The following is a 25,275-nucleotide window of genomic DNA, read 5'->3' as shown; positions in this document are numbered from 1 at the left end:
AGTGCCTAATTCCAGAACCCTGGGGTCATGACCTGAGCCAAAGGCAGATGCTTAACTGACTGAGTCACCCAGTCACCCCTCCACGACAACTTCTGAACACTGTGGCAAACCCCACAGAGCCCGGGCTAGTCTTACCTTTGCATCAGTGTTGATGTATTTGTTGAATCTCTTGAAAGCGTCAACGTTGAACTTCATTAACTCCCCCAGAAGGTCAAAGTAACTCTGGAGCACATCCCTCGACTTGCACTCGCTGTCCACAATGCAGTACAGGATATGCTGGGGGAGGGAGAGACAGGATGAAGGCAGGAAGAAGGCTGAGCCCTGGGGCCAACAGGCAGACGTGGCTGCCGCCCCCGGGCCGTGCTCATCCAAGCTGCCTCCTGCTTGCCCCTCCGTACTCCCCGCCCCATCCCCCCCGCCAACGCCCGCCAGGGCCAGGCACAGAGCCCCGACCACGTGATGTCTGCTTTGAGTAAGCATCCATACATCAGTTGATGGAACCTGTTCCCCTGTCTAGATTCTCATCTGGGGATCCTGGGAGCTCCAAGGATGGGGCCGGGCCTGATGCACTTCACCAGCAGGTTGAGGGTGGGTTGGGGCCATGAGCTCTCCTGCTTGCCCAGGGCTCCCCAGCTTGCAGGCGAGGGGAGCTGTTTACAGAAGGAACATCGGCCACTGCCTTAACACTGAGGCCACTCAGGTAAATGAAACATAGGGTTGAAGGGCACGGGACACATTTTGACCCCATGGTTTGTCTTCATATTTATGAATAAGAAAGTTTATACTAAAATTAATGAATTTTTGAAAGCCAATTTAACTTTTTAAAGTTTTCTATGATAGTTCAACTGCTTCCATTTTTCATTTTCCTGAAGGAATGCTAATTTGGATCAATTTATTGTGGATTTACAGTTCATGGGTCAGTTCCTTGTTTGTATCCCTTTTTGATTTTTTAAAAACCAATTATATCTTTGGCCATTTTGCTCCCTGCCTTTTATAAATTTTTCTTTTTCTGAAGGCCATTTTATAATAAAAGGAAATTAACTTTTGGACACAGCTAAATATCCTCAGGGTCAAAAGGCCTTACTGGGTAACTTCAGACTCTCTCACTCTTCACGGGCACCCCCAGCTCCCTTCAGCATCCATTAAGCACCTACGGGAACCTATAGCTGGAAGCCCGGGAGAAGTCCTAGGGCAATCTGCACTGGCGTTTTAAAATAAAGAGAAGTGGCCTGCTCCTGACCAGCTGTCTAGGGCCCAGGAAGGAGAGCAACGCATGGGGCTGCGGGGAGAATGGGACACCCAACACCCTGGCTCCTCCAGGCCATTACCTCCAGAAGGCCTCGCTTCAGCAGGAACATCTGGTCTGCATAGGAGGTGGTCCCTCGGAGGAAACTCTCCACAGCCCGGGCTTGCCAAAACCTGCGACCCAAATGTTGACCCCTGGCCCAGGTGGCTAAGGCTGCCCTCTTCTGTCCCATATTCTATTCACCAAGGGGCTGGGAGACGTTTGCTGCCTCTTGATTTATTCAACATTTACTGCACATCTGCTAGGCATCAGACCTCACACTAGGCACTGGGGACATGGTAAAGATAAGTCCTCGTGGAACGGACAGTTCAGTGGGGAATCGTCCTCAGACCATCTTGAGTCTCAAGAGCAGGGGGATCTAGGACCAAAGGGCTGGCTACAGGACACATAGGAAAATGCACTCTAGGTTCTGACCCTTCAGAAGAACAGGGGGACAATGAAAAGTGGGGCTGGGGCTGCATGAGGAACTGGACGGACGTGTACAGATGAGCCACTGAGCTCACTTCTGATGGGCTGTCCTAGAGAAGATGTCAATGAGGGGAAGTCTGGAAAAGGCTGAGCTGACCTGCGGGGGGCGGTGCATATGAGGGCCCGGAGCCTACTGATGCTTCACAGCCCAGCCCTGACAGAATTCCTCCCTTAGCCGGCTTCTGCCCACAGCCTTCAAGACTCATCATCGCAGCGAGCAGGAGGAGCTCTGAGAAGCCCTCCCCCTCCCCGCCCACCCCACCAGCCCCCACCTAGGGAAGGGGCTTTCCTTTGATCCCTCAGCTCCTGGGGCAGGTCCTAGCTCCTAGCTCCGCTCCTTTTCATACTACATTCAAACCAGTTTCTTTTCATGCTTGTTTCCTGCAACCCAGGGAACTCCTGTGGGCAGGGCTGTAGCTCCCATTCGGACCCCCTCTGCCCCACAGCAGTCAGATGTCCAGGCTGGTAACTAAATGAGGTATTTCTAACCACCTGGGAAACACTGGGTTTCTGGGCCCTTCAGGAGTGGCAGGTGCCGGTCCCCAAGCCTACCTGAAAGAGGACTCGGCTGGCTCCTTCTTCATGACCTGCAGCAGACGAGTTAGTAAGCCTCTCTTCCCATCACACACCAAACTCCTGCAATGAAACAGGGACACTGGTGACAGACCTGAGGCTGACAGGGCCCAGCCCCACTTGGCCAAAGGATTACTGTTGTCCTGGGGCCACGGGGCTGGGTCTCTCTGCTGCTTTCATTGGGTGAAAACACCTGGAGACATTTCCAAGGCGACAGGAGGCTCCCCTGCTCTGCCTGGACCCAGAGCACACCAAGGACTCCTGCAGTCTTAGACATGAAGAGCCAAGTGAATTCACACCACGTCTCAGGCCAGCTTTCCCTTCCCAGACCCACTAGCAGGTGATCAGAGGCCAGAAAAACCCAGAGTCCATGCTCAGAACTGCTAGAGGGAGGGCTGTTTCCACCAAAGTGAGTCTGAAATGCTGTGACAGTCTCCCAGATGGGGAAAAGTCTGTGCCAGTAGGGTGAGAAAGGGAGTACCCTAGGCCCCACGTTCCGCTCCAGCTGGCTTTGGACAATCCCTGTGCCTCTGGGCCTCAGTTTCCCAGTCTAGGAAGCAAAGACATTAGATGAGGAAATGACTCAGACTGCATCACAGGAGAGAGAGGGTCAAGCAGACAGGGGTTTGGGGCCCTTAAGTTCCCTCTTCAAATAGAACAGCTCTACTTTTATCCCCTACAGACATTATGGAGTGTACATGGTTTCATCTGAACAGATTTCTCTTGCTTTTTTAAAAAAAAGGAGGCTGAGAATTATGCCTCCTGTTGCTGGTTACAGTCCTCCCTGCCCAGACCCCCATGAGCCTGTGACCTCCCTACTGCTCAGAAGGTGACACAAGCATAACCTAGTTAATGGGACTTGACAAAGGGCAAGAAAGCAGCGTGTCTGCAGAGGTGAATGACAAAGGAGCAGGCAGAGCACATGTGACTTTGGCACGTGACCTCTCCGAGTCCCTGCTCCCCGCTCTGTGAAGTGGAAGGGATGCCGGCAACCCCCTCCTAGGGTTGCTGGGGGCCCCAGGGAGGAAAGGCAGTGATGCCCCTGGGACACTGCAGCCGCCCATCAGTGAGAAACCACCGGTGCCACAGCTGCGGGCACGCGTCTGTGGGCGTGCGCCACCCCAGGGCACGTGTGCAGCCACAGCTGCCGCCACCCACCTGTCAGTGTTGAGGACGGCTTCCACCTCAGGGATGTTGGCCTTGAGAGAGATGGCGCTGAGTTCGTTCAGCTCCTGGTTATTGAGCAGTAGGTACTTGTTCCTGAAACACATGGTTTGAAGGGGATCAAGGACAGGCACTGGGCTAGTCACATTCCCATGTCCCACGATGAGAATCAGAGAATCCCGAGTGCCCTCCCCGGACACCACCTGCCCCTGAGGCAGCAACAGGGCTCCGGCCATGGGAGCCTCCCTGCCCTACCTCCTACCTCTCCACCTGCCGCATTCACTAATTCACCCCTTTCCTCAACATCTCCAGGCCTTTTGTTTGCCCCTGAACATTCCTGTTTGACCTCTCAAAGGCACTTCCAAGTCAATGATGTCCAAATCAAAATCTCCCTTTTGCTTCTCAAACCTGGCCCTATTCCAGCATTCCCAGCAGGGGCCCGAGTCCGCGATGACACTCCATCCTGAGCCCTTCACCTCTAGGTGTGGTGTTACCCAAGCCAGCTTCCTAAATGGTCTCTCCCAGGAACTGGTGCAGCACACAGCACTCAGAGAGATCCTTAGGAAACGGGACTCTGATCACGTCACTCCCCTGTCAAAAACGCTCCCACAATTTGAAACTTTTGATGATATAAAAGCCAAGCCCACCAACACAACCCACAAGGCCCTGTGGCTCAGCCACCAACCACCTTCACAGCCTTGCTCTGAGCCAAATCCCCCTTCATTCACATCACCTGCCACACTAGCCTTCCTATACACACGGCACTCCCTCCTGCAGCAGATTCTTCTGGAACAGTCAGCCTCTCACTCTTCCCTTTCACCCAGTTTATTACTGCCAACCCTTCGGATCTCAGCTGACAAGTTAACTTCTGCAGAGAAGAGCTCCTGACAGCCCTCTGGCCAGATCACGACCCCTGTCAAATGTTCTCTCAGAACCATGCTCCTTCCGCCAGAATCCTATCATCATCTGTCACCGTACCTCCAATGATAAAATTCTCTGATTCATGTCCTTCTCCCTTTCAGGACTGTGCCCTTCATGAGAGTGGGGGTCAGAGCTGTTTCCACTCCTCACTGTCTCTCCAGAGCCTAGCACATACAAGTGCTCAGATTTAAGAGTCTGATGAAAGTTAGGGACCCAATTCCTCAGGGGGGGAAAAAAAAAAAGTGCACAATCAGAACAAACTGGTGCCGTTTTTCAGAGGGTTCACCCACTTCCTGGAGAACCTCAGACAGAGAATGTCCAAAAGAGGATGGTCAACATGATCCAGACAAGAGCAAAGTGGAGGCCCCGGACCACATCTGTCCTCAGGCATATTCTGGTAGCTTATACAACGCTTCAGAGGAATTTAAGCCAATGTTTAAAATTAGGACCTTTCACAGAAATCTTAATTTCGAGCTTCCCTTGGGGGAAAAACTCAGAAGCTATGCGACAGCAGACCCAGTTTCCTGTATACCCACAGTGGGCCAGAGCTGAGCAGTACTGCCTGTGTGTTCCAGCTCACCAAAGTCCCCACTATACTGTCCCTAGTGCCAAGGTCAAGGGTCAGCTGCTACTCACTCCTCCCCTGCACTGTTTTTCCTATAGCAGAGAATCATTCTCTTATATATTCTCCATTGAAGGTTGGAAAACAAAAAAATGAGAGGGCGAAATGTGTTTCCAAAAATCGGGAGTGGGTATGTCTCCTCGTGCAGGTAACTATTCCTCCTGTTCGATCAACACTCAGCCCACCCGGCCCACCTGAGGTCCCCGTGAAGAGCCACGCTGTCCGCTCCTCGTTCAGAGCGGCAGACAGCTGAGAGATGTAGCAACTCCAAGGGTTACAAGGGGCCAGCAACATCCGTACTCACTTCCTAGGCTGGCCGTGAGGGCCCGGGGCAAGCTCAGCACGGGCCGCGCACAAAGGAGGGGCAGCGCCAGCAGCAGCCCAGCAGTGCGTCCTGTGAGTGCGGCCGCCCACACTGGCTGAGGCGGCAGCAGCTCGCACGGCTCCTGGGTCCTCCCAGGCTGTGATCGACAGGACAGGGAGATGAGACAAGCTGGTGCAACACTCTCCTTCCAGGGAGGCTGGTACTTACTCGTGGTGGTCGCTGAAACTCTGGAGAAGCCGCAAGAACTGTATCTTCAAGGTGATGTCCTAAAACACAGGTGGACCCCTGATGTTCAAACCATGGTCATGCTGTTCCCAGAGAAAACAGAACACTCTGCCGAAAGCCGGGGCGTGTCACTGATTCTCTGAGCCTTTGTCTTCCTGCACAATGAGGTCTTCTCTGGAGTCAGAAACCCTTCGCTGACCTCCACATCTGGCCAATAGCAAAGTAAGCTAATGGGGATCCCTCCTGCTAATCCCTACCCCTGCCAATAGCTTGGATTAAAAAAAATAACTGAAATTCTTTAAAATGTGAGGCTAAGTTCCTAACAAAGGAAAATCCACAGGAATCAGAGATGAAGAGAGGACTGGGCGCAGAGTTGGAAGCACGAGAGCAGATGGTACGCAGCTCGGGGAGGATGGAGAAGTGGAAATGACACTTACTCACCCAGGGCCTGGGTTTTAAATGCCCTGCGGGGACTAGACAGAAACCTGAGCCCACATAAAGCCCAGGAAACGTATACACTTCGTGAAAAGAAGGGTTAGAAAACCCCCACTTACCAGCCCAGGGAGCTAGCATGGCTGCCTCTTTCTTTGGGGGTAGTGCTGGTGGTGGAGGGAGCCTGCAGGAAGCTTCTGGGCTCACACCTCCAGGGCCAAGGTGCTCAACGTAAAAATTTGCCCTGGGACATGTATGCCTAGTGTACCCGGCAGACAAAAGCAAAGCGCTCTAAAGAAAAACCTCCAGGGCCCAGGCTATACTGCAGAGCATGAGGCAACTTTCCACCCCAAGATGAGTCTGAAGACTCAAATACAAACATTAGCACCTCACGAGCAATCTGAGACCATAAAAAAGTATGTTACAAGCAATAAAAGAGATGGAATGCAATAGTACAGAACATTAATGTAATGAATAAATACCAAGTAGCTTTTGACAAACAGCCAGCTGTCTCAAAATGCAGAATATATTCACTTGAAATTAAAAACTCAGATGCATGGGCTGAGAAGCAAAATCTGACAAGGCTGAAGAGAAAACCAGTCAGCTGAAGATAAGGCATGGAGGAAAGTCCCCAGAGCATGGCACAAGGACCAGGGAAGACCTATGGCACTGATGGCTATGTGGCACTTTCAAGTCCCAGGGTACCGGCCCCTTTGTGGTGGTGACCAGGCCTCCACATGGCCCATGAAGACAGCAGGCAAGGGAGTGGGACCTTCCTTTTGCAAGAAATAGGCTCAGAGATTCAGCGACTAGCTCAAGCTCTCCTAACAAGCTGAGCAGCACACGGGCCTCCCAACACCCAGTTCAATGCTCTCTCCAGTACACCATAAGAAAGGCCAGGCAGAGGCGAGCCCTTGGCCCCTTTAAAAAAGAAAGCATCCTAGGGCGCCTGGGTGGCTCAGTGGGTTAAGCCGCTGCCTTCGGCTCAGGTCATGATCTCAGGGTCCTGGGATCGAGTCCCGCATCGGGCTCTCTGCTCAGCAGGGAGCCTGCTTCCTCCTCCTCTCTCTCTCTCTCTCTGCCTGCCTCTCTGCCTACTTGTGATCTCTCTCTGTCAAATAAATAAATAAAAATCTTAAAAAAAAAAAAAAAAAAAAAAAAAAAGAAAGCATCCTAAAGCCCTTTTTGGCTACAGACCATGGGTGGTGCACGGTTTCAGGGGGCAAAACTACTACCGATGGATGGATGATACAATGGGGGAAGAGTACAAAACAAGGGAAAACTTGCTACTAGGTCATGGTGTGGCGAACCCTTCCTGGAGAACAGCGAGAGCCCCATTTTGGAGGTATGCAAGAGAAAGTTGGCCACAAGGGCCTCCAAAAGGATTTCTGCACAGGCGGAAGGGCAGGAGCAGACCCTTCTCCAAGGCGGTTTCCACTTATGGGATTATACAGACTTTATGAATTAAAAAAAATATATATATATTTTTAAATTTTTTTAAATTTAAAAAAAATTTAAATTTTTTAAAATTTAAATTTAAATTTTTAAATTTAAAATAAAATAAAAAAATATATATAAAATTGTGTGTGTGTGTGTGTGTGTGTGTGTGTGTGTGTGTCTGGGTGACTCAGTGGGTTAAATGTCTACCTTCAGATCAGGTCCTGATCTCAGGTGGGATCGAGCCCCACACTGAGCTCCCTGCTCAGCGGGGTCTGCTTCTCTCTCTCCCTCTGCCCTTCCTCTCTGCTCATGCTCTCTCTCTCTCTCAATAAATAAAATCTTTAAAACTCAAAAATTAAAAGAACGAGATTTCAAAGGGTCAACAGCAGATCTTGAAAGAACTCAAGTAAAGCTCATCTGTTGCCACGCCCCCTGCTCACCGGGCTGCAGTCACAGTTCTGGTTGTGACCGTGAAGGACGAGGGCAGATGCTGAGTGCTTCCTCCAAATCAGCTTGTCGAACAAATTATTGAGTCCGGGGATCAGCTTGAACTCCGCGATCATTCTGTGAACCTGGATGGGGTAGGACGATAAAAGCATTACAACAACCGCACTGCAAATATCCCGCAAAGCCTCATGCTTGGCATGTACAAAACAATCTTTAGGACAAAGAAAGAGACAGTCAGTAGGGACTGCTGAGGTTTAAAGAAAATCCCCTGCTTAGCCCACCCCTCACCGCACTCTCACTATGCACAGATACACTTTTACGCTCCACTCACACATCCCCCACAATACTCCTAGGAGACATACTATACGGTGGGTCCTCTTTTAAGAACACGAGTTTGGATTCAGAGAGCCCTGGGTTTGACTCCCACCTCCAGCACATATGAACTTTGTAACCCTAATCAAATCTCTCAGTCCTTCTAGTTTGTTCCCTCCTCATATCATTAAAAAATAAAAATAGCCCTCATGCTTCGGAGTAGGATAAATTTCAACTGGAGGCAAGATAAACATTAAAAAAAAATTAAATGCTAAATATCCTAGAAAAATATACACAAAGAATTTTTTAAAAAAATGACCACACAATGAGAGAGACTTTCTAAAGTATTAAGTCTATTAAGTAAATCTAGAAGGCAAAACAGAAAACCATTCAATTCAACCATGTAAACCTTTAAAAATGCTCTATGGCAAAATTCACAATAAGCAAAGTCCATACCATGACTCAAAGTCCATACTGTGACTCTTAAGTCACGGGCAAAAAGCTAATTTCCTCTCTAAGGAATCCTACAAATCTCTCCTTTTTAAAAAAAATATTTTATTTATTTGAGAGAGTGAGAGAGCATGAGAGGGGAGCAGTCAGAGGCAGAAGCAGACTCTCCGCCAAGCAGGGAGCCCGGTGTGGGACTTGATCCTGGGGCTCCAGGATCATGACCTGAGCCGAAGGCAGCTGCTGGACAACGGAGCCACCCAGGCACCCGGAATCCTACAAATATCTTAAACTAAAAGACCAACCTTACAGAAAAAATGGGCAAAGGATAGAGACCGGAAAATATAAGCTATTCTTCAATGTATGGAAAGTAATAAGCCTCACTTATAATAATAAGAGAAATTCCAATCACCACCACTTTCTCAGATTAGTAAAGAAGAAAGTTTTATAACACTGTGCTGGTGAGCTTGGCCTCGGCCTGCTCTCACACTGCTGCTTGGAGGGCGTACTGGGTACCACCTGCGGAAGGAGGACATTTTGGTCATATCTCTAAAAATTACAAACACATAGTCCCTTTGTCCAGCGATTCTTTTAGGAATTTATTCTCAGATCCATATACATACTAAATGACATATGTATAAAGTTGCTCATGGTAGCATTATTTCCAATACCAAAAGAACAGATATAAGCTATATTCCCCATCAATGAGGATTAGTTGCATAAATTATGGTATATCCATTCAGAAGGGTATAATGTACCAGTAAAAAAGAATTGAGCCTTTTCACATTTAGTGAACATTCACCAAGATTCAATATTAAGAAAGCAACCCTGATGCTGCTGCCGGAAGGAAGCTGGGGGCCCGGCCTGGCGCGGGGCCCGCCGCCGGCACCCTGGGCCAGGAGCTCCAGCCTGCCCTTCCCCATGCGTACTGTAGGGTTTTCTAATTAAAGAAGTTTTTATTTATACAAAAAAAAAAAAAAAGAAAGCAAACATGGGGGTGCCTGGGTGGCTCAGTTGGTTAAGTGTCTGCCTTCGGCTCAGGTACGATACCAAGGTTCTGAGATCGAGCCCTGTGTCAGGCTCCCTGCTGAATGGGGAGTCTGCTTCTCCCTCTCCCTCTGCCTTTCTTCCCCTGCTTATGCTGTCAAATAAATAGATAAAATATTTAAAAAGAAACAACAACAAGGGCGCCTGGGTGGCTCAGTGGGTTAAAGCCTCTGCCTTTGGCTCAGGTCATGATCCCCAGGGTCCTGGGATCGAGGCCCGCATCGGGCTCTCTGCTCAGCTGGGAGCCTGCTTCCCTGCCTACTTGTGATCTCTGTCTGTTAAATAAATAAATAAAAATCTTAAAAAAAAAAATAAAATAAACAACAAAACAAGAGAGCAAATACGTACATGCTATACTACTGATTGTGTTAAAAAAAAAAAAAAGAAAGAGGAATACATTTGCTTTATTATAAGCATAAAATGTCTCTAGAAGGATACATGAATAACTGGTAAACTTAGATGCTTCATGGAAGAACCAGAATGTTCAGGACCAGAGAGGAGAAAGGCTTCACTGATACTTATTTACACATTTTAATAAAGAACTATGTAAATTATTTACCTATCAAAAAAAATTTTTTTTTATAGAAAACTAAGCTATTACTTCTTCTTCTCAGGGCTATTGTAAGGACAAGGTCAGAATATATATGTAAAGTCCTGAGCAAGGCACCAGTGCATACTAAATCCCATTTTACAAGGGGAAGGGGAAGTTGAGCAGGACAACCTGGGCAAGGCAGTGGTGGAAATGTCACCCTACCTACCTCAGGTGTTCTGATCCTAAAGCCCAACCCTTTTGGGCCCACCACAGCTGTGCGTTTATCTCAGGAGACCAGAACCTGACAAAGACGTGACCCTGAGCAATGTTCTTCTTTGAGCCTGAGTCCCCTGACAGAAAATGAGGGATATCGAAGCTACTGAAAGGATTTAGTGTGGTAATGTGGGGGAAGCCCAGGGCCTGACGGACAAGAAGTACTGGATGGATTATTTACATTCGCACCAAATGCAACTCCTAACATTTGGGGCAGGTTTCCAGTCTAGTGATTTCAACTTAGCCAAGACTGGCCAGACAACTTGGCCTGATGGCCCAATAATAAGTACTCTGATGGGGAGCCTTCTGGGAGGCCTGGCCAGGGAAACCCTTCCCCTCGCTGTCCCAGGCTCGGCGAGGTGCGTGCACACAGTGCAGGGCACACAGGAGGAACACAGTAAATGCCAACTGTGCAGACACTGGCTCTCGGGCGAGCAGGGGCCTGCGGCCAGGCCATGGCCCTTCCAAGGAAGCAGCGGCTGTAATCATGCAGTTTAGATCTAGACACCGCAATGACTGATTCATAAAGTCTTAGTAACAGGAAGGCTCAAGGAGCAGGGGACAGTCATGGGGGGACAGAAGGCAGAGTCATGGCAGCAGACTCTAAATCCTGGTCCTCCTGATGCCTGGAGCCTGAGAGCACACCCCTTTTTGTACCTGGGTTTTCTCAAGCATCAAGTGAGGAGACAGAGAGTTACCACCTGTTTTATAATTCCCAAATACTTGAAAATTCAAATAAGAATAAGTGTGAGATTTTCTCAAAAACGGTAAAAGCACTCAACACATGTAAAGCACAGTGACTATTATTTTCTATATATATATTCCATGCTGAAGGAAGGAGCTTTGATACTGTAGAGGTCAGGGAGATATCTCATCCATGGTCCTGGTTTTAAATACCAACCATATACTGACAATCCCCAAAGTTCTAGCTCTAGACCCAACCTCTCCCCTAACTCCAGGTACAGATAATCCAGGTGCCGGCCAATATATATATATATATTTTAAGATTTATTTATTTATGAGAGAGAGCATGAGCAGGGGAGTGGCAGAGGGAGAGGCAGAAACAGACTCCCTGCTGAGCAAGGAACCTGATGGGGGACTTAATCCCACGACCCTAGGATCATGATCTAAACCGAAGGCAGATGCCCAACTGAGCAAGCCACCCAGGCGTCCTCAGATGCCGATTCTAACAGACGCTCAAACCTAACTTGTTCAAACTAAATTCCTTGCCTTTCTCCCTATGCCTCTGTCCCTCACCCCCAACTCCCTAACTCACAGTCTTAACCATCTCAGTCAATGGCCAATCCATCCTCCCACCTGCTTGGGCCAAAAACCTTGGAAGAAGTTACAGGGCGCCTGGGTGGCTCAGTGGGTTAAAGCCTCTGCCTTCAGCTTAGGTCATGATCCCAGGGTTCTGGGATCAGCCCCACATTGGGCTCTCTGCTCAGCAGGGAGCCTGCTTCCTCCTCTCTCTCTCTCTCTCTGCCTGCCTCTCTGCCTACTTGTGATCTCTGTCAAATAAATAAATAAAATCTTTTAAAAAACAAAACAAAACAAAAACCTTAGAAGAAGTTAAAGAAGTTGCCCTTAATCCTTCTCTCATGCCCACATTCAAACCTGCAGCAAATTCGATCTGTTCTACCTTCAGAATATATCCAGAACAGTACTTGTCACCACCCCCTTCCACCAACATGCTGGTCCTGGCTACGACCATCTCTTCAACAAAGCAGCCAGAAGGAAATACCACGATGTCCTGAAAATGGCCAATGAAAGCCCAACACAGTCTAACCCCCATAGTCCCTCCCCACCTCCGCCTCGCTGCCTGTTCCCTACTGTCCCACCAACCTACTGGGTGTGGGGGGGGCACCTCCCACTTCCGCACTTGCTCCCTCTACCTGGTAGGCTGCCAGGGGGATCAGCGTGCCCCGCCCCCTCACGTTCCTCACAACATCTCCATGCTGCATGTCAACTTCTCAGTGAGTTTCCTCCCTGGCTACCCTGTCCAAAATGGGGATGACTGCACCAGTCTCACACAGAGCTGTTGGGACCGTCCAGTGTCAACTCAAAAAGGAGCTTAAGGACTGTTGAGTGCCCCGCCCCCAACACCTACCTTTTCTCATCCACAGGACAATGATTGGCCGGTGGAGAAGGCCATTTCTCTGCCATCTTGAAGAGGAGCACTATATAGTTCCAGGGCTCTCTTTCTCCCTTTGGAGGTTACAGACCCTTGCTCCTCCCTGTTAGAACTGTTTCAAGGGTCAGGGAACCTCAGCATATCCGGAGCCCCTGAAGCTGCCCAGTTTTTGTAATCCGACACAGCTCCGGGCTCTGGCCATCACCCTGAGCCCCCACTGGACTGGCAAGTCCTCTAGTACATCTCCAGGGCAGTCACCTTGCCACAGTAACCTTTACTCTTCATATTAACAAGGTCTGGTAACATGGCCAAGACACCAGCTCCTGCCCTGGGAACCAATGCTCTGCCCAGAAATGCTGCCCCACCGCAAGCTACGGTGGAAAAGGTTCTGGACTCTGGAATGAGACCAGTTTCCTGATGCGCAGAACAGAGAGAACGAAAATGAGCCCCATGCCTAGCGGGGCTACAGACACAGTAGTGGCACGCAAGTGGCTCCTCCTGTTCTGAGACGTGGGGGAGGGGCCCACCTGGTTTCGCTGACGCCCCATCAGCAGCACACAGAGAACATACAGCACTTCCAGTTTGTACATGATCTCATGCATAATCTTCATCGACTGCGGCAGCTGGGTCCTGGTGGAAGTGTGAGGCAGGCCATTCTCCTCAGAGGCCCCTGGGGGAGGGAACACAATGGAGGCTGGGACAGCCACCGGGAGAGAAGATTGAGTCACTGCTTGTGAGGAAACATGTTTCTGCCCCTCAAAGCCAGTCTGGACAGACCTGAGGTAACAGAGCCATTGGACTGGCCCCTGAGGCCATGACAGAGACTTTGAAAGCCACAAAATCCCCTCCAGCTCCCCAAGGGCCAGGCAAGCTTAGAAACTTAGAAAAACTGACTCTGTGCATCGTAAGGAAAAAAATTCTGTAGTATGGGGACAGGTGTTAACTAGGCTGACAGTAGAGATCATCTGGCACTATATGCAAATATCGAACCACTATGTTGTACACCTGAAGCTAATACAATGTTGTATGTCAATTATACCTCAACAAAAAAAGGGGGGGAAATCGACTGCAGTTTCTTGTATTTCATCAACTTTAACACATTAGAAATGCTCTGATGCAGCCAACGCAGTGACGGGATTCATCCCTTCTCCCGCCGCCATCAGCGAGTGCCCCACGCCCAAGTGCCCACTTCCCTAAGCCACCAATTGTGCCTAACTCTCTTCGGGTCACAAGTGACTCTAAGTCTGTGGTTCCTCTGCCTCAATTCTACGAGGAGGCACTGCTGAAAGACAGAGGGATCCTTCTCTGAGACTTCTTTTCTCCTGTTTTTTCGAAGAACCATCTAAAGTTTTCTAAGGCCAACGGCACCACCATCACTATGAGTGATACAGACGAACGCATCATCTACTCACAGACCACGTTACCCAGTTTCATTATTAGTAACAACGGCAGCAGCTAAGTCGTATTTCTGGAACACCTGATATGTGCCAGATACCGTGTTTTGGGCATTAGTCAAGCATCACATTTATTCTACTACCCTGTTAACAAACAAGTCTCAGTGAGTCACGCACACTGGTGAGGTGAAATCACAGGAAGGCGGCAAGTGCTAGAGGCTGAGGGCTCTGGAGTTACAACTTGTTAGCTGTGTGACACTGGGCAAGTTACCTCCTCACAAGGCCTCGAACTGCCCTGTAGAAGGGCGGGGACGGCAGTGCTGCCGGGGGTGGCTATGGTAGCTGTGAGGAGTGAATGAGAACACAAGAAAAGCCCAGCACTTGGTTCTTGGGAAGCCTCCCTCTTAGGTCCTTTTTATTTTTATTTTTTTTAGGTCCCTATTATTTTAAAAGAGCACTGGTCAGAGTCAGGAGTACTTAGGGTTTATGTCCCCTCAGTTTTCTTCATCTTTAAAGTGAAAGAATGAAGCAGTAACTATTAAGATGCTTCCAAGCTCCCACTGGAACTGCTGCCCTTAGAGGCCTTTGGCAAAGGGCCAGAAAAACCACATGGAGCAGAGCAGTGGTTGTCAAATCATATTTGGGTAAGGAGCACGCGCAAGTCTGGTGACTTCTGCAGGGTGATACCATGCCTCAAGAACCCTAGCTACTCTGCCCTATAGACATGGGACTATTTTTTCCAGCCATATTATGGCACTAATACAAAGTCACAATGCTGAGAGACGACCAGTCGTGGGGTGAGCAAGACTGAGGGGCGGCGTGGCACAGGACTCAAGAGCACAGCTCCAGGGCGCCTGGGTGGCTCAGTGGGTTAAAGCCTCTGCCTTCAGCCCAGGTCATGATCCCAGCATCCTGGGATCGAGGCCCGCATCGGGCTTCTCTGCTCAGCAGGGAGCCTGCTTCCCCCTCTGCCTGCCTCTCTGCCTGCTTGTAATCTCTGTCTATCAAATAAATTAAATAAATAAAAAATTAAAAAAAAAAAAAAAAAGAGTACAGCCCCTGAGCCAGGCCGCTGGGTCTAAACCCCAGCTCTGCTCTTCACCAGCTGGGTGGCCTTGGGCAAACCGGTGGCTGTCACTCTGCTTCAGTATCTGTCCTCACCTATAAAACTGGGATGACGGCAACAGTACCGATCTTACCCATGATGCCAAGATGAAAGGATTTAGTATATTCAAAGTACTGCAAACAATGCCCAGCACACATCAAGAACACGTGAGTGTATGTTAAATAGAAACAAAACACTTGCGTTTTTCTGCGAATGCTCGCTTGCTACTTGGTTTTTTCCCTTTTCATCTGCAACTAAAAATGGCAGTGAGCAAAGACTTAAGAAAAATTTACTGGAGAAAACCGAACTGAGAAAATGCTATCTCAAAAAACATGTATTTGCCTGCATGTTGGGAGAAAAATCATAATTACTCAATTTCCATGTTGGGACTCCTTGGCCCAGCTCCCAGAACAGTTTAAGAGTCAACTCATTTGTGGAGAGACTGAGAAGAGCTATCATGTAGATCCTGCCTCCACGGCACACTTGCTGCGTGGCCTCGAGAGCCTCGGCGTCCTTGTCACCTAGCTCAGGGGGCTCGGGGGCGACCGCAGGACAGGAAGTCTACGGGAGGAGCAGGCACAGCAAATGGCACACAAGCCCTCCTCAGTAATAAACGTCTGTGGAGAAACAGAAAGACAGGCAGCTTGGACTCAACCCCGAGGATCTGCCAGTCTTCGGTGCCTGGTTTGCACAGGCCAGACAAGGAAGTCTTGGGTTAAGTTTTTTTTTTTTTAATGCAGTTCTTAAAGCGATGGCCAGAGCTTAGCAACAAGGTTCATTCCCAAGGATGAGGCTGGGCAAACTAGTTTGAGAGGCCAATGCTGCCCCCCAAATCTCTTCAGTGCCACAAACTGATTCAAGGGGTCTCCAACTTTATGTCCATACTGGGGCACAGGCACTCTTTTTTTTTTTTTTTTAAACAGCTTTGGGCTACAATTCACATACAATTCACCCACTTGGAGTGTACGATTCAATGGTTTTTAGCATATTCACAGAGCTGTGCAGCCATCACTACAACTGACTTTAGAGCATCTTATCACCCCAAAAAGAAATCCTTCTGGATTTCTGGCAGCCAATCCCCGTTCACCACCAAACCCCTCATCCCTAGGCATCCACTAACGTACTTTCTGGTTCTATGGAACTGCCTGTTTGGGACATTTCATATAAACGGAATCACATACGTGACCCTTCACGCCCAGTTTCTTTCGCTTAGAACGATGGTTTCAAGATTCACTCGGGGTAGCATGTGTCAGGACTCCATTTTTCAGATCGCAGAGGAACACTGCACTGTATGCACAGACCACATTCTCTTATCCATTTACCAGCTGATGAACGCTTGGGTGGTTTTCAGATACTGATTACTATAAATCTGCAGCTGTGAGTACTCATGTGGAAGTTTTTACGTCAATATGTTCTCATTTCTCTTGAAAACATAACTAGGACTGGAACTTCTGGGTCATATGGCAACTCTGTTTAGCCTTTTGAGGAACTGTTCGAAAACTGCCAGACTGTTTCCCAAAATGGCCGACCACTTTACACGCCCACCAACAGAGAACGAGGGTTCTGATTTCTTCACATCCTTGTGCCAACACTTGCCATCATCTATCTTTTGATGATAGACATCCTAGCAGGTGTGAAGTAGTATGTGATTGTGGTTTGGATTTGCATTTCCCTGACGATTAATGATGTTGGGCATCTTTTTAATGTGTTTATTGGCTATCTGGTCACCTGCCGTAGAGAAATGCCTATTTAGGTCCTATGCCCACATTTCGAAATGCATTGTCTTTTGATCATCGAGCTGTAGGAGTTCTTTACAAATTCTAGATTCAGTCCCTTATAACTATTAATTATTATTAGACATATGCTTTGTAGCTAGTCCATTTCTGCAAAGAAGCCAGTTGGGATTTTGACAAGGGACTGTGCCCAATCTGTAGACAGACGTATAGCTCAACATGTGGAGTATGAACCTTAACAATAGCGAGCCTTCCAACCCATGAACACGAGTATCTTTAAGTTTATTTAGGTCCTCTTTCATTTCTTCCAATATTGAAGATGTTTTGCAATTTTCAGAGTGTCAGTTTTGCAATTCCTTGTTAAATTTATTCCTAAGCTTTTGACTCTTTTTGATGCTTTTGTATATGAAATTGTTTTCTTAATTTCATTTTGGTTCATTGCTACTGTATATAAACACAATTACGTATACTGATCTTGTATTCTGAAACTTTTCTTAACTCACTTATTAGTTTCATGGGACTGGATTCCTTAGGTTTTTCCCTAAATAAGATCATGTCGTCTCCTAAGAAACACAGTTGAACTTCTTCCTAATCCGGATGGTTTCTATTTTCTCTATCTTGTCTAACTGCCTATCCAGAACCCCCAACAGAGCATTAAGCCAAAGTGGCAGAAGCAGGCATTCTTGTCTTGTGCCTGTGTCTTAGTTGAGAAGCTTTCAGTGTCAATGTACTATGAAGTACATTGGGTGTGGGTTTTCGTAGATGTTCTTTAACAGACTGAGGCAATTCCTTCCTATTCCTAGTTGGAGTATTTTTATCAGGGAGGCATGTTGGATTTTGTGTGAGGCATTTCTGCATCTACTGAAATGATCATGTAAATTTTTGTCCTTTGTTCTACAGATACAGGGTATACATCAACTGATTCTTATTGAATCAACCCTGAATAAATCCTATTTATTCATATATATATACATGGTCAAGTGTATAATCCTTGTACGTTGCTGTATTTGGTTTGCTAGTATATTCTTGGGAATTTTTACATCTATATTCATAAGAGATATTGGTCTGTGCTTTCCTTGTAGTGTCTTTGGTTTGGGTATCAGGTTAATAATGACTTCATAAGATGAGTTGGGAAGTGTTTCCTCTTCTTCTATTTTGTGGAAGTCTGTGACATACTGGTGTTAATTCTTCTTTAAATGGTTGGCATAATTTACCAATGAAGCCATGTAGGCAGTGCTTTTCTTCGGGTAGCTTTTTCATTACTAATTCAAATTACTTGTTATAGGTCTATTCAGATTTTCTTTCGTCTTGAGTCAGCTGCAGGAGTTTTTGTCTTTCTTATCAGCTGTCTGTTTCATCCAAGCTGTCTAGTTTGCTGGCACACAGATGTGTATGGTATTCCCTGAGTCCTTTCTCACTTTGTAAGCTTGGTTGTCATGTCCTCTCTTTCATTCCCAGTTTTCGTAGTTTCAATCTTGTCTTTTTTTTTTTTTAACCTTGGTCAGTGAAACTCAAGGTTAATTTTGTTGACCTTTTCAAAGAATGAACTACTGGTTTTTGCAGATTTTCTCTATTGTTTTCTATGCTCTGTTTCATTAATTTCTATGCCAATTCTATCATTCTTTCTATCTGCTTGCTTTGAGAGTAGAGCTTGCCCCCTTTTTTTTCAATAACTTAAGAAGAAAATTAGGCCACTGACTTGGGATTTCATTTTGTCAGTTTTTTAAAATGTAGGCATTTATAGTTAAAGACTTCTCCCTTATCAGCAGGCTTCAGTTGTATTCCTTAAGTTCTGTATGTTGAATCCTCGTTTTCATTTGTCTCAAGGTATCTTTTAAAAAAAATTTTTTTTAAAAATTAACACATAATGTATTATTAGCCCCAGGGGTACAGGTCTGTGAATCACCAGGTTTACACACTTCACAGCACTCACCATAGCACATACCCTCCCCAATGTCCATAACCCCACCCCCCTCTCCCGACCCTCCTCCCCACCGGCAACCCTCAGTTTGTTTTGTGAGATGAAGAGTCTCTTATGGGGGCGCCTGGGTGGCTCAGTGGGTTAAGCCGCTGCCTTCGGCTCAGGTCATGATCCCGGGGTCCTGAGATCGAGTCCCACATGGGGCTCTCTGCTCAGCGGGGGCCCTGCTTCCCTCTCTCTCTCTGCCTGCCTCTCTGTCTACTTGTGATCTCTGTCTGTCAAATAAACAAAATCTTTAAAAAAAAGAGTCTCTTATGGTTTGTCTCCCTCCCGATCCCATCTTGTTTCGTTTATTCTTTTCCTACCCCACAAACCCCCTACGTTGCATCTCCACTTCCTCATATCAGGGAGATCACATGATAGTTGTCTTTCTCCGATGTCTCAAGGTATCTTTTAATGCTCTTTGTGATTTTGTCTCAGAACCACTGGTTAATTAGAAGTGTATTACTGATTTCCCTGGTTTCTAACATCTGATTGCTAATATCACTCCACTGTGGCTGAAACACATGGTTTTTACAATCTTTTTTTTTTTTTTAAAGATTTTATTTACTTATTTGACAGAGAGAGATCACAAGTAGGCAGAGAGGCAGGCAGAGAGAGAGGAGGAAGCAGGCTCCCTGCTGAGCAGAGAGCCCGATGCGGGACTCGATCCCAGGACCCTGAGATCATGACCTGAGCCGAAGGCAGCGGCTTAACCCACTGAGCCACCCAGGCGCCCTGGTTTGTACAATCTTAATCCTTTTCCCCTTACTGAGGCTTTTAGATGGCCTGGCGTACAGTCTATGCTGGAGAATGTTCCATGTGCACATGAGAAGAATATGCATTCCGCGGGGGCTGGGTGGTGTGTTCTAAGTGCATCTAGTAAGTCTAGGCAGTTTACTTGCTGCTCAAGTCTTCTGTTTCCTTCTCGATCCTCTGTATAGTTGTTTGCTCCATTACTCGAAGTGGGATTTTCTAGGCTCCAACCACTACCTCTGGCCTGCTTATTTCTCGGTTTAAATCTGTTGGTTTTTGCTTTTTTTTCCTCTGTTGTTAGACATATGTTTATAACTGTTAACATCTTCTTAATAGACTAATACTTTTGTTATTATAAAATGTTCTTCTTGTCTCTGATAACATTTTTTGCTTTAAAGTCTATTTCAGGGGGCACTTGGGTGACTCAGTGGGTTAAAGCCTCTGCCTTCGGCTCAGGTCATGATCACAGGGTCCTGGGATTGAGCCCTACGTTGGGCTCTCTGCTCAGCAGGGAGCCTGCTCCCTTCCTCCTTGCCTCTCTGCCTACTTGTGATCTCTGTCTGTCAAATGAATAAATAAAATCTTTTTAAAAAAATAAATGAAGTCTTTTTCAGTATCAGCCATTCTGGCTTTCTTATGGTTGCTCTTTGCAGGACAAATCTTTTTCTATCCTTTGCTTTCAACCTATTTCTATCTTTGAATAGGAAGTTTGCCTCCTGGGGAGTACCTGCCTGGCTCAGTCAGAAAAACTCCTGATCTCAAGGTTACCTGAGTTCAAGCCCCACATTGAGTGTAGAGCCTACTTAAAAAAAAAAAGGAAAAAAGAAAAAAGAAAAGAAAGTATGCCTCCTGCAGGCTGCATAACTGGATCTTTTTTAAAAAAAATCCAATATGACAAATCTGTTTTTTGGATGAACTGCTTTAATCCATTCATATTCAAGGTTATTACTGATAGAGCTGGATTTACTTCTGCCTTTTTAATTTTTGTTTTCTACATTATCTCATGTGTCTTTTAATTCCCCTATTTCTCTTATAATACTTTCTTTTGTAGTAAGTGAATATTTTCTGGTATAACACTGTAATTCCTTTAATGACTTCCTCACTGTATTTTTAAAGTTACTTTCTTTGCAGTTGCTATAGAGTTTGCCACATACATTTTAATTTGACAGAATCTTTCCAGATTTATACTAATTCCAGAGTTCCTGCACAACTCTATTCCTTCTCCCTTTTCTGTGCTATTGTTACACATACTACATCTAAGATGCTAACCATCCAACAATTTATTTTACAATACGTTGCAAGCATTATTACACAATACAGTGTTGTAATTAATGATTACTTATAATGTCTGTTCAAGAAGCTGAGGAAAGAAAGTAAATATTAATAGAGTTTGTTATATTGATCCTCTTACCATTTTAGTTCTCCTCATTGATTAGCGTTGATTCAAGTTACCATCTCATATAATTTCCTTACTGCAATACAACTCTGATCCTGCCCAAGATCCCAAAAAATTTGGTCCCACAAAGTTTCTTTGTGCTGTTACTGTCTCAAGTATATTTCTGTATGTCACAGATTCAACAATGTAATTATAAACCTATGGTTTTACCTAACCGCTTTTTAAATTCGTTAATGAAAGAAGAAGAAACGGGCATTTATATTGTCTTTTATGATTATGTAATTGCCTGCAGTAATGCTCCTTGCTGTTCTGTGTAGATTTAAATTACTGTCTGAGGTCACTTGCTTTCAGCCTGAAGAAATTCCCTTGGTATTTCTCAAAAGGCAGAGGTATTAGTAACAAATTCTCTTTTTGTTTAGCAATTTCTTTATTTCACCTATGTTTCAGAAAGAAAGTTTTGCTGCTAAGAGTTTTTTTTCTTTCAGCACTCTGAATAGGTTATCTCACTGCTTTCTGACCTCTGTTATTTCTGAGAAGTCGGCGTTCAATCTTACTGAGATATTCCTGAACACAGGAGTTGTTTTTCTCTTGCTACTTCCAAGATTTTCTCTTTGTCTTCCAAGATTTTTATCATGATGCGTCTGGGTGTAAATCTCGGAGTTTATGTTACTTCCAGTTCTTTGGGCTTCTCAGATGTGTACATTAATGCTTTTCAAATTTGGGAAGTTTTCAGCCACTATTTCTTCAAACATTCTTCTTGCTCCTTTCAGTGAATTTTTCACTCCAGTTACTTAGAATTTAATAAACCACAGGACTTCCATCTGGCTCTTTTTAATATCTCCTATCTCTTTACTGATATTCTCAATCTGATGTAGTCACAGATTCTTTAGCTTCTCTTCTCTTTTTTTTAAAAATTTTTATTTGTCAGAGAGAGAGAATGAGAGAGGGAGAGCAGAGCAGGGGGGAGGGGCAGAGGCAGAGGGAGAAGCAAACTCCCCACCAAGCAAAGAGCCTGATGTGCCACTCAATCCCACGACTCTGGGGTCATGACCTGAGCCAAAGGCAGATGCTTAACTGACTGAGCCACCCAGGTGGCCCTTCTTTTACTTCTTTAAGCATAGCTTCCTTTAGTTCTTTGGCCAACCTTGTATTGGGTGCTCTGAAGTCTCTTAGATCTGCTTTCTGGGCTGTCTCACAAGCAACTTCTATTGCCTGTTTTCTTCTGTGTACGGGCTATACTTTGTTTCTTTGCATATCCCCAATTTTATTTAAAAAATGACATTTTAAGTAAATAATTCAGCAATTTTGATTCTCCTTCCCTTTTTTCAGGGCTTGTTGTTATTTCTTTGTTCATTTCTTCAGTGACCTGGGAGCTTATTTCAGTGAAATCTATTTCTCCATGGCCTAGGGAGGACTTTCGTGTTTTGTCTCAGAGTGTGCAGCTGTGGGCATGTTCACAGTCTCCCTGGATGACGGTGTTTTAGCAGGGCTCTCTATGGCTCTTCCCTTGATCTCTCTGTTAAGATTTCTGCCTCATCTGGTCTGAAACCCAGCTGTCAGACTCAACTAATTGCTGGCTGTACGCTCTACTTTTGACAATGCCTTGGGGCATAAAGCACTCCAAAGTCTAATCCAATTAAAATTGGGCAAAGGTAGTTTTTGAGTCTGAGTTGGTTTTGATCTCAGAAGAACTCTGCTAAGTTGTCTGCCTGGTTCTTGGGGGTAAACTATATTAAGCCTATTGTTTAGCTTTTTGTTCTCACTTAAGAGCTAACAGCCTCCTTTTATTTGCTTACCACCAAAATCTACACTGTTTTTGAGAACACCCTTAGCTTTGAACTTCCCTACTTTCTGTTCTTACCTATTAATTCTCCTCCTGGCACTCTTCCGGTGCCACTACTCTGAGCAAGGTCAGCAGACTCTAAGCCTTCTCAGCTTGCATGCTGCTTCGAGATCCTCGCATGGAATCTCTCTGTCCTACAAGTGAGTTGGGGCAAGGGCAACAGGGTCACAGAATTCTTGCTTGCCAGGCCTCGGGCACAGCTTGTGCACTGAGTGTAGTACAGAGGCAGGCGGGGGAAAGGGGCCCCTGGCATTATATGAAATAAGCGAATTAAATGAAATAAGTCAGAGGAAGACAAATACTGTGTAATATCACTCATATGTGGAATCTAAATAAGTCAAACTCAGAGAAATAGAACGCTGGTTACCAGAGAGGTTGGGAGAAATAGGAAGATAGTGGTCAAAGGGTATAAACTTTCAGTTCTAAAATTAACAAGTTCTGGGCATCCAATGTACTGCGTGGTAATTATAGCTAGTAATATCTGAATGATGCTAATAAAAAAGTGGATCTTAAATGTTTTCACCACAAAAAAAAAAGATAATTATGTGATGAATGAGGGGCTAATGCTCTGCTGATAATCATTTTGCAATATATAAATGTATCAAATTAACATGCTACACACTTTAAACTTACACAAGGTTATAAATCTACGGTATCTCAATAAAGTTGGGGCAGGGAGCCCCTGGCCCATAGGATACACTCATCAAGAATTCAACCTCTTCAACTTGGAATTGGAGGGGATGAGAAAAGCTGGTGGTCTGCCCTCCTCCTCAATGGTGAGAAACCATATTCCTTGTTTGGAAATCCTGTCCCCTGTTGAGAGTGGTACCCTTTTGGCCACACCTGCCCACATTGGAACTTCCAACACGCAGGACTTCAAATGTCACAGACTCTCACTGTTCTGAGTTTTAGCAGACTGTCTGGAGGATCTCCTCATTTACTGTAAGCCCTTAGAACAACTTCCACAGACTTTACACGGATGGTTTTTTTGTTTATAGGTTTTGTTTATAGTTGCCATAGAGAACAGGTCCACAGAGCGCCACACACTGCCATCCTGGAAACAGAACTCCTCTTCACTTTTATGATGAGAATTCCTCTATTTGTACAATCTGACCCCATCCTGCTGGCCAGAGTCAAATGTTAAAGGTTGAGCATCTAACCCAAGATGGGCCAGAGCCCTTCAGGAAGCTGTTGCTGAAACTAGAAGTCTACTCATCGGAGTAGAGAATACCAGAACCATGGAGAATGAAGAGACGTAGAGAGGACTGAGTTCCTAAGAATGCTCTGGTTATTGGAACCAGCCAATCCCTTTGCCCTTCTTTCAGGTCCACTCTGAGAGAGTTCAAAGAAGTTTCTGTCACTAGCTTTCAAAAGTGTCTTAACAGTTATGATCTAGGACTTTCCTGAGGAAAATTCTACTTTGAGCAAATTTCAATTAATCCTCATTGGAAAAGAGGTCAAGAATGGCTCCAGGCGCCTAAGGGAAAGATCCCCACCTCACAGAAAACCCACTCCAAGTACCTTGATTGTGTTCGGATTCTTCATTAGCTACTCGCATCAGGGCGTCCAGCACCAAAGCATTGTCTAGCCATGTGTACCACTCTTCCAGCTCCTGAAGGAAGCTAGCTGTGCCCGTTGACTCTGATACTTTTCGAGTTGCAAGCTTGCAAAGTCGCTCAACAAAGCCAGGGATGCTGAGAAGGGCCGCTGTCAAGGAGAGAACAAAAGAATGCATTTTTCAAAACAGAAACAGCTCTAAAACCCTGAACAATGAGCCTGTTCTTGACCTACATGATAGGAATGATTTTTAATTTGACAGTAGCTAGTCAAGAGTTTCTTTGCAAAAGGAAATGCTAAGTGAAAGTAAAATAGTACTTAAGTTAGAAAAACAAGTTTGATAGCAGGTGCAGGGAAACAGACTCTTTTACATGTACTGGTGGGGAAAGAAACTGGAATCACTTTAATTTCTTAAACCTGTGTGTCTTTGAACCAGGAGGCTCATTTCTGGAGATTTCCTGCAAGGAAATAACCAATCACATGTACAAAGATATTCAATGATGTGGATTCTACAACAGCAAAAAGATAAAGATAACTCACGGTCATCAACTGCATATCAATTAAACACAAAATATCCCAATACAATAGAATACAACAGACATTGAAAATAAATACACATATATCTTTATACAGAGTGACTCAAAAAAATGTTTAAATTTTACCTGTTAGAGGAAAAATTATTAAACAGTACTGGCGTAAGCCCATTTTCTTTAAAAATTTGCTTCTTTAAAATATCCACATAATATACAGGTAAAGAATGAAAGCTATACAACAAGATGTTTACTGTGGCCATTCCTGAGTAGGGGAGGATATAAGTGCTTCTTTTAAAACTACTTCTCTGTAGTTTGATTTTCCTGTAACAA

The 25,275-nt window shown here is 45.7% G+C and overlaps 1 protein-coding gene across 1 annotated transcript in view; it reads right to left on the bottom strand.

Moving 5' to 3' along the window:
* LOC122916132 (transient receptor potential cation channel subfamily C member 4 associated protein) overlaps positions 1-25,275 on the bottom strand; it is a 71,285-nt gene that overhangs the window by 3,579 nt on the left and 42,431 nt on the right. The window contains exons 8-15 of the mRNA XM_044263178.1: positions 24,377-24,562; positions 13,196-13,362; positions 7,917-8,048; positions 5,587-5,645; positions 3,506-3,607; positions 2,327-2,410; positions 1,329-1,419; positions 136-276 (exon numbers count right to left, since the gene is read on the bottom strand). Coding sequence (XP_044119113.1) covers positions 136-276; positions 1,329-1,419; positions 2,327-2,410; positions 3,506-3,607; positions 5,587-5,645; positions 7,917-8,048; positions 13,196-13,362; positions 24,377-24,562 — 962 coding nt within the window. The remainder of the gene's footprint in view (positions 1-135; positions 277-1,328; positions 1,420-2,326; positions 2,411-3,505; positions 3,608-5,586; positions 5,646-7,916; positions 8,049-13,195; positions 13,363-24,376; positions 24,563-25,275) is intronic.

The sequence above is a fragment of the Neovison vison genome, chromosome 8 (assembly GCF_020171115.1).
Source record: "Neovison vison isolate M4711 chromosome 8, ASM_NN_V1, whole genome shotgun sequence".
Lineage (NCBI taxonomy): Eukaryota > Metazoa > Chordata > Mammalia > Carnivora > Mustelidae > Neogale > Neogale vison.
Note: the sequence above shows the minus strand (reverse complement) of the source record. Positions and strands in the feature narration are given on the sequence as shown.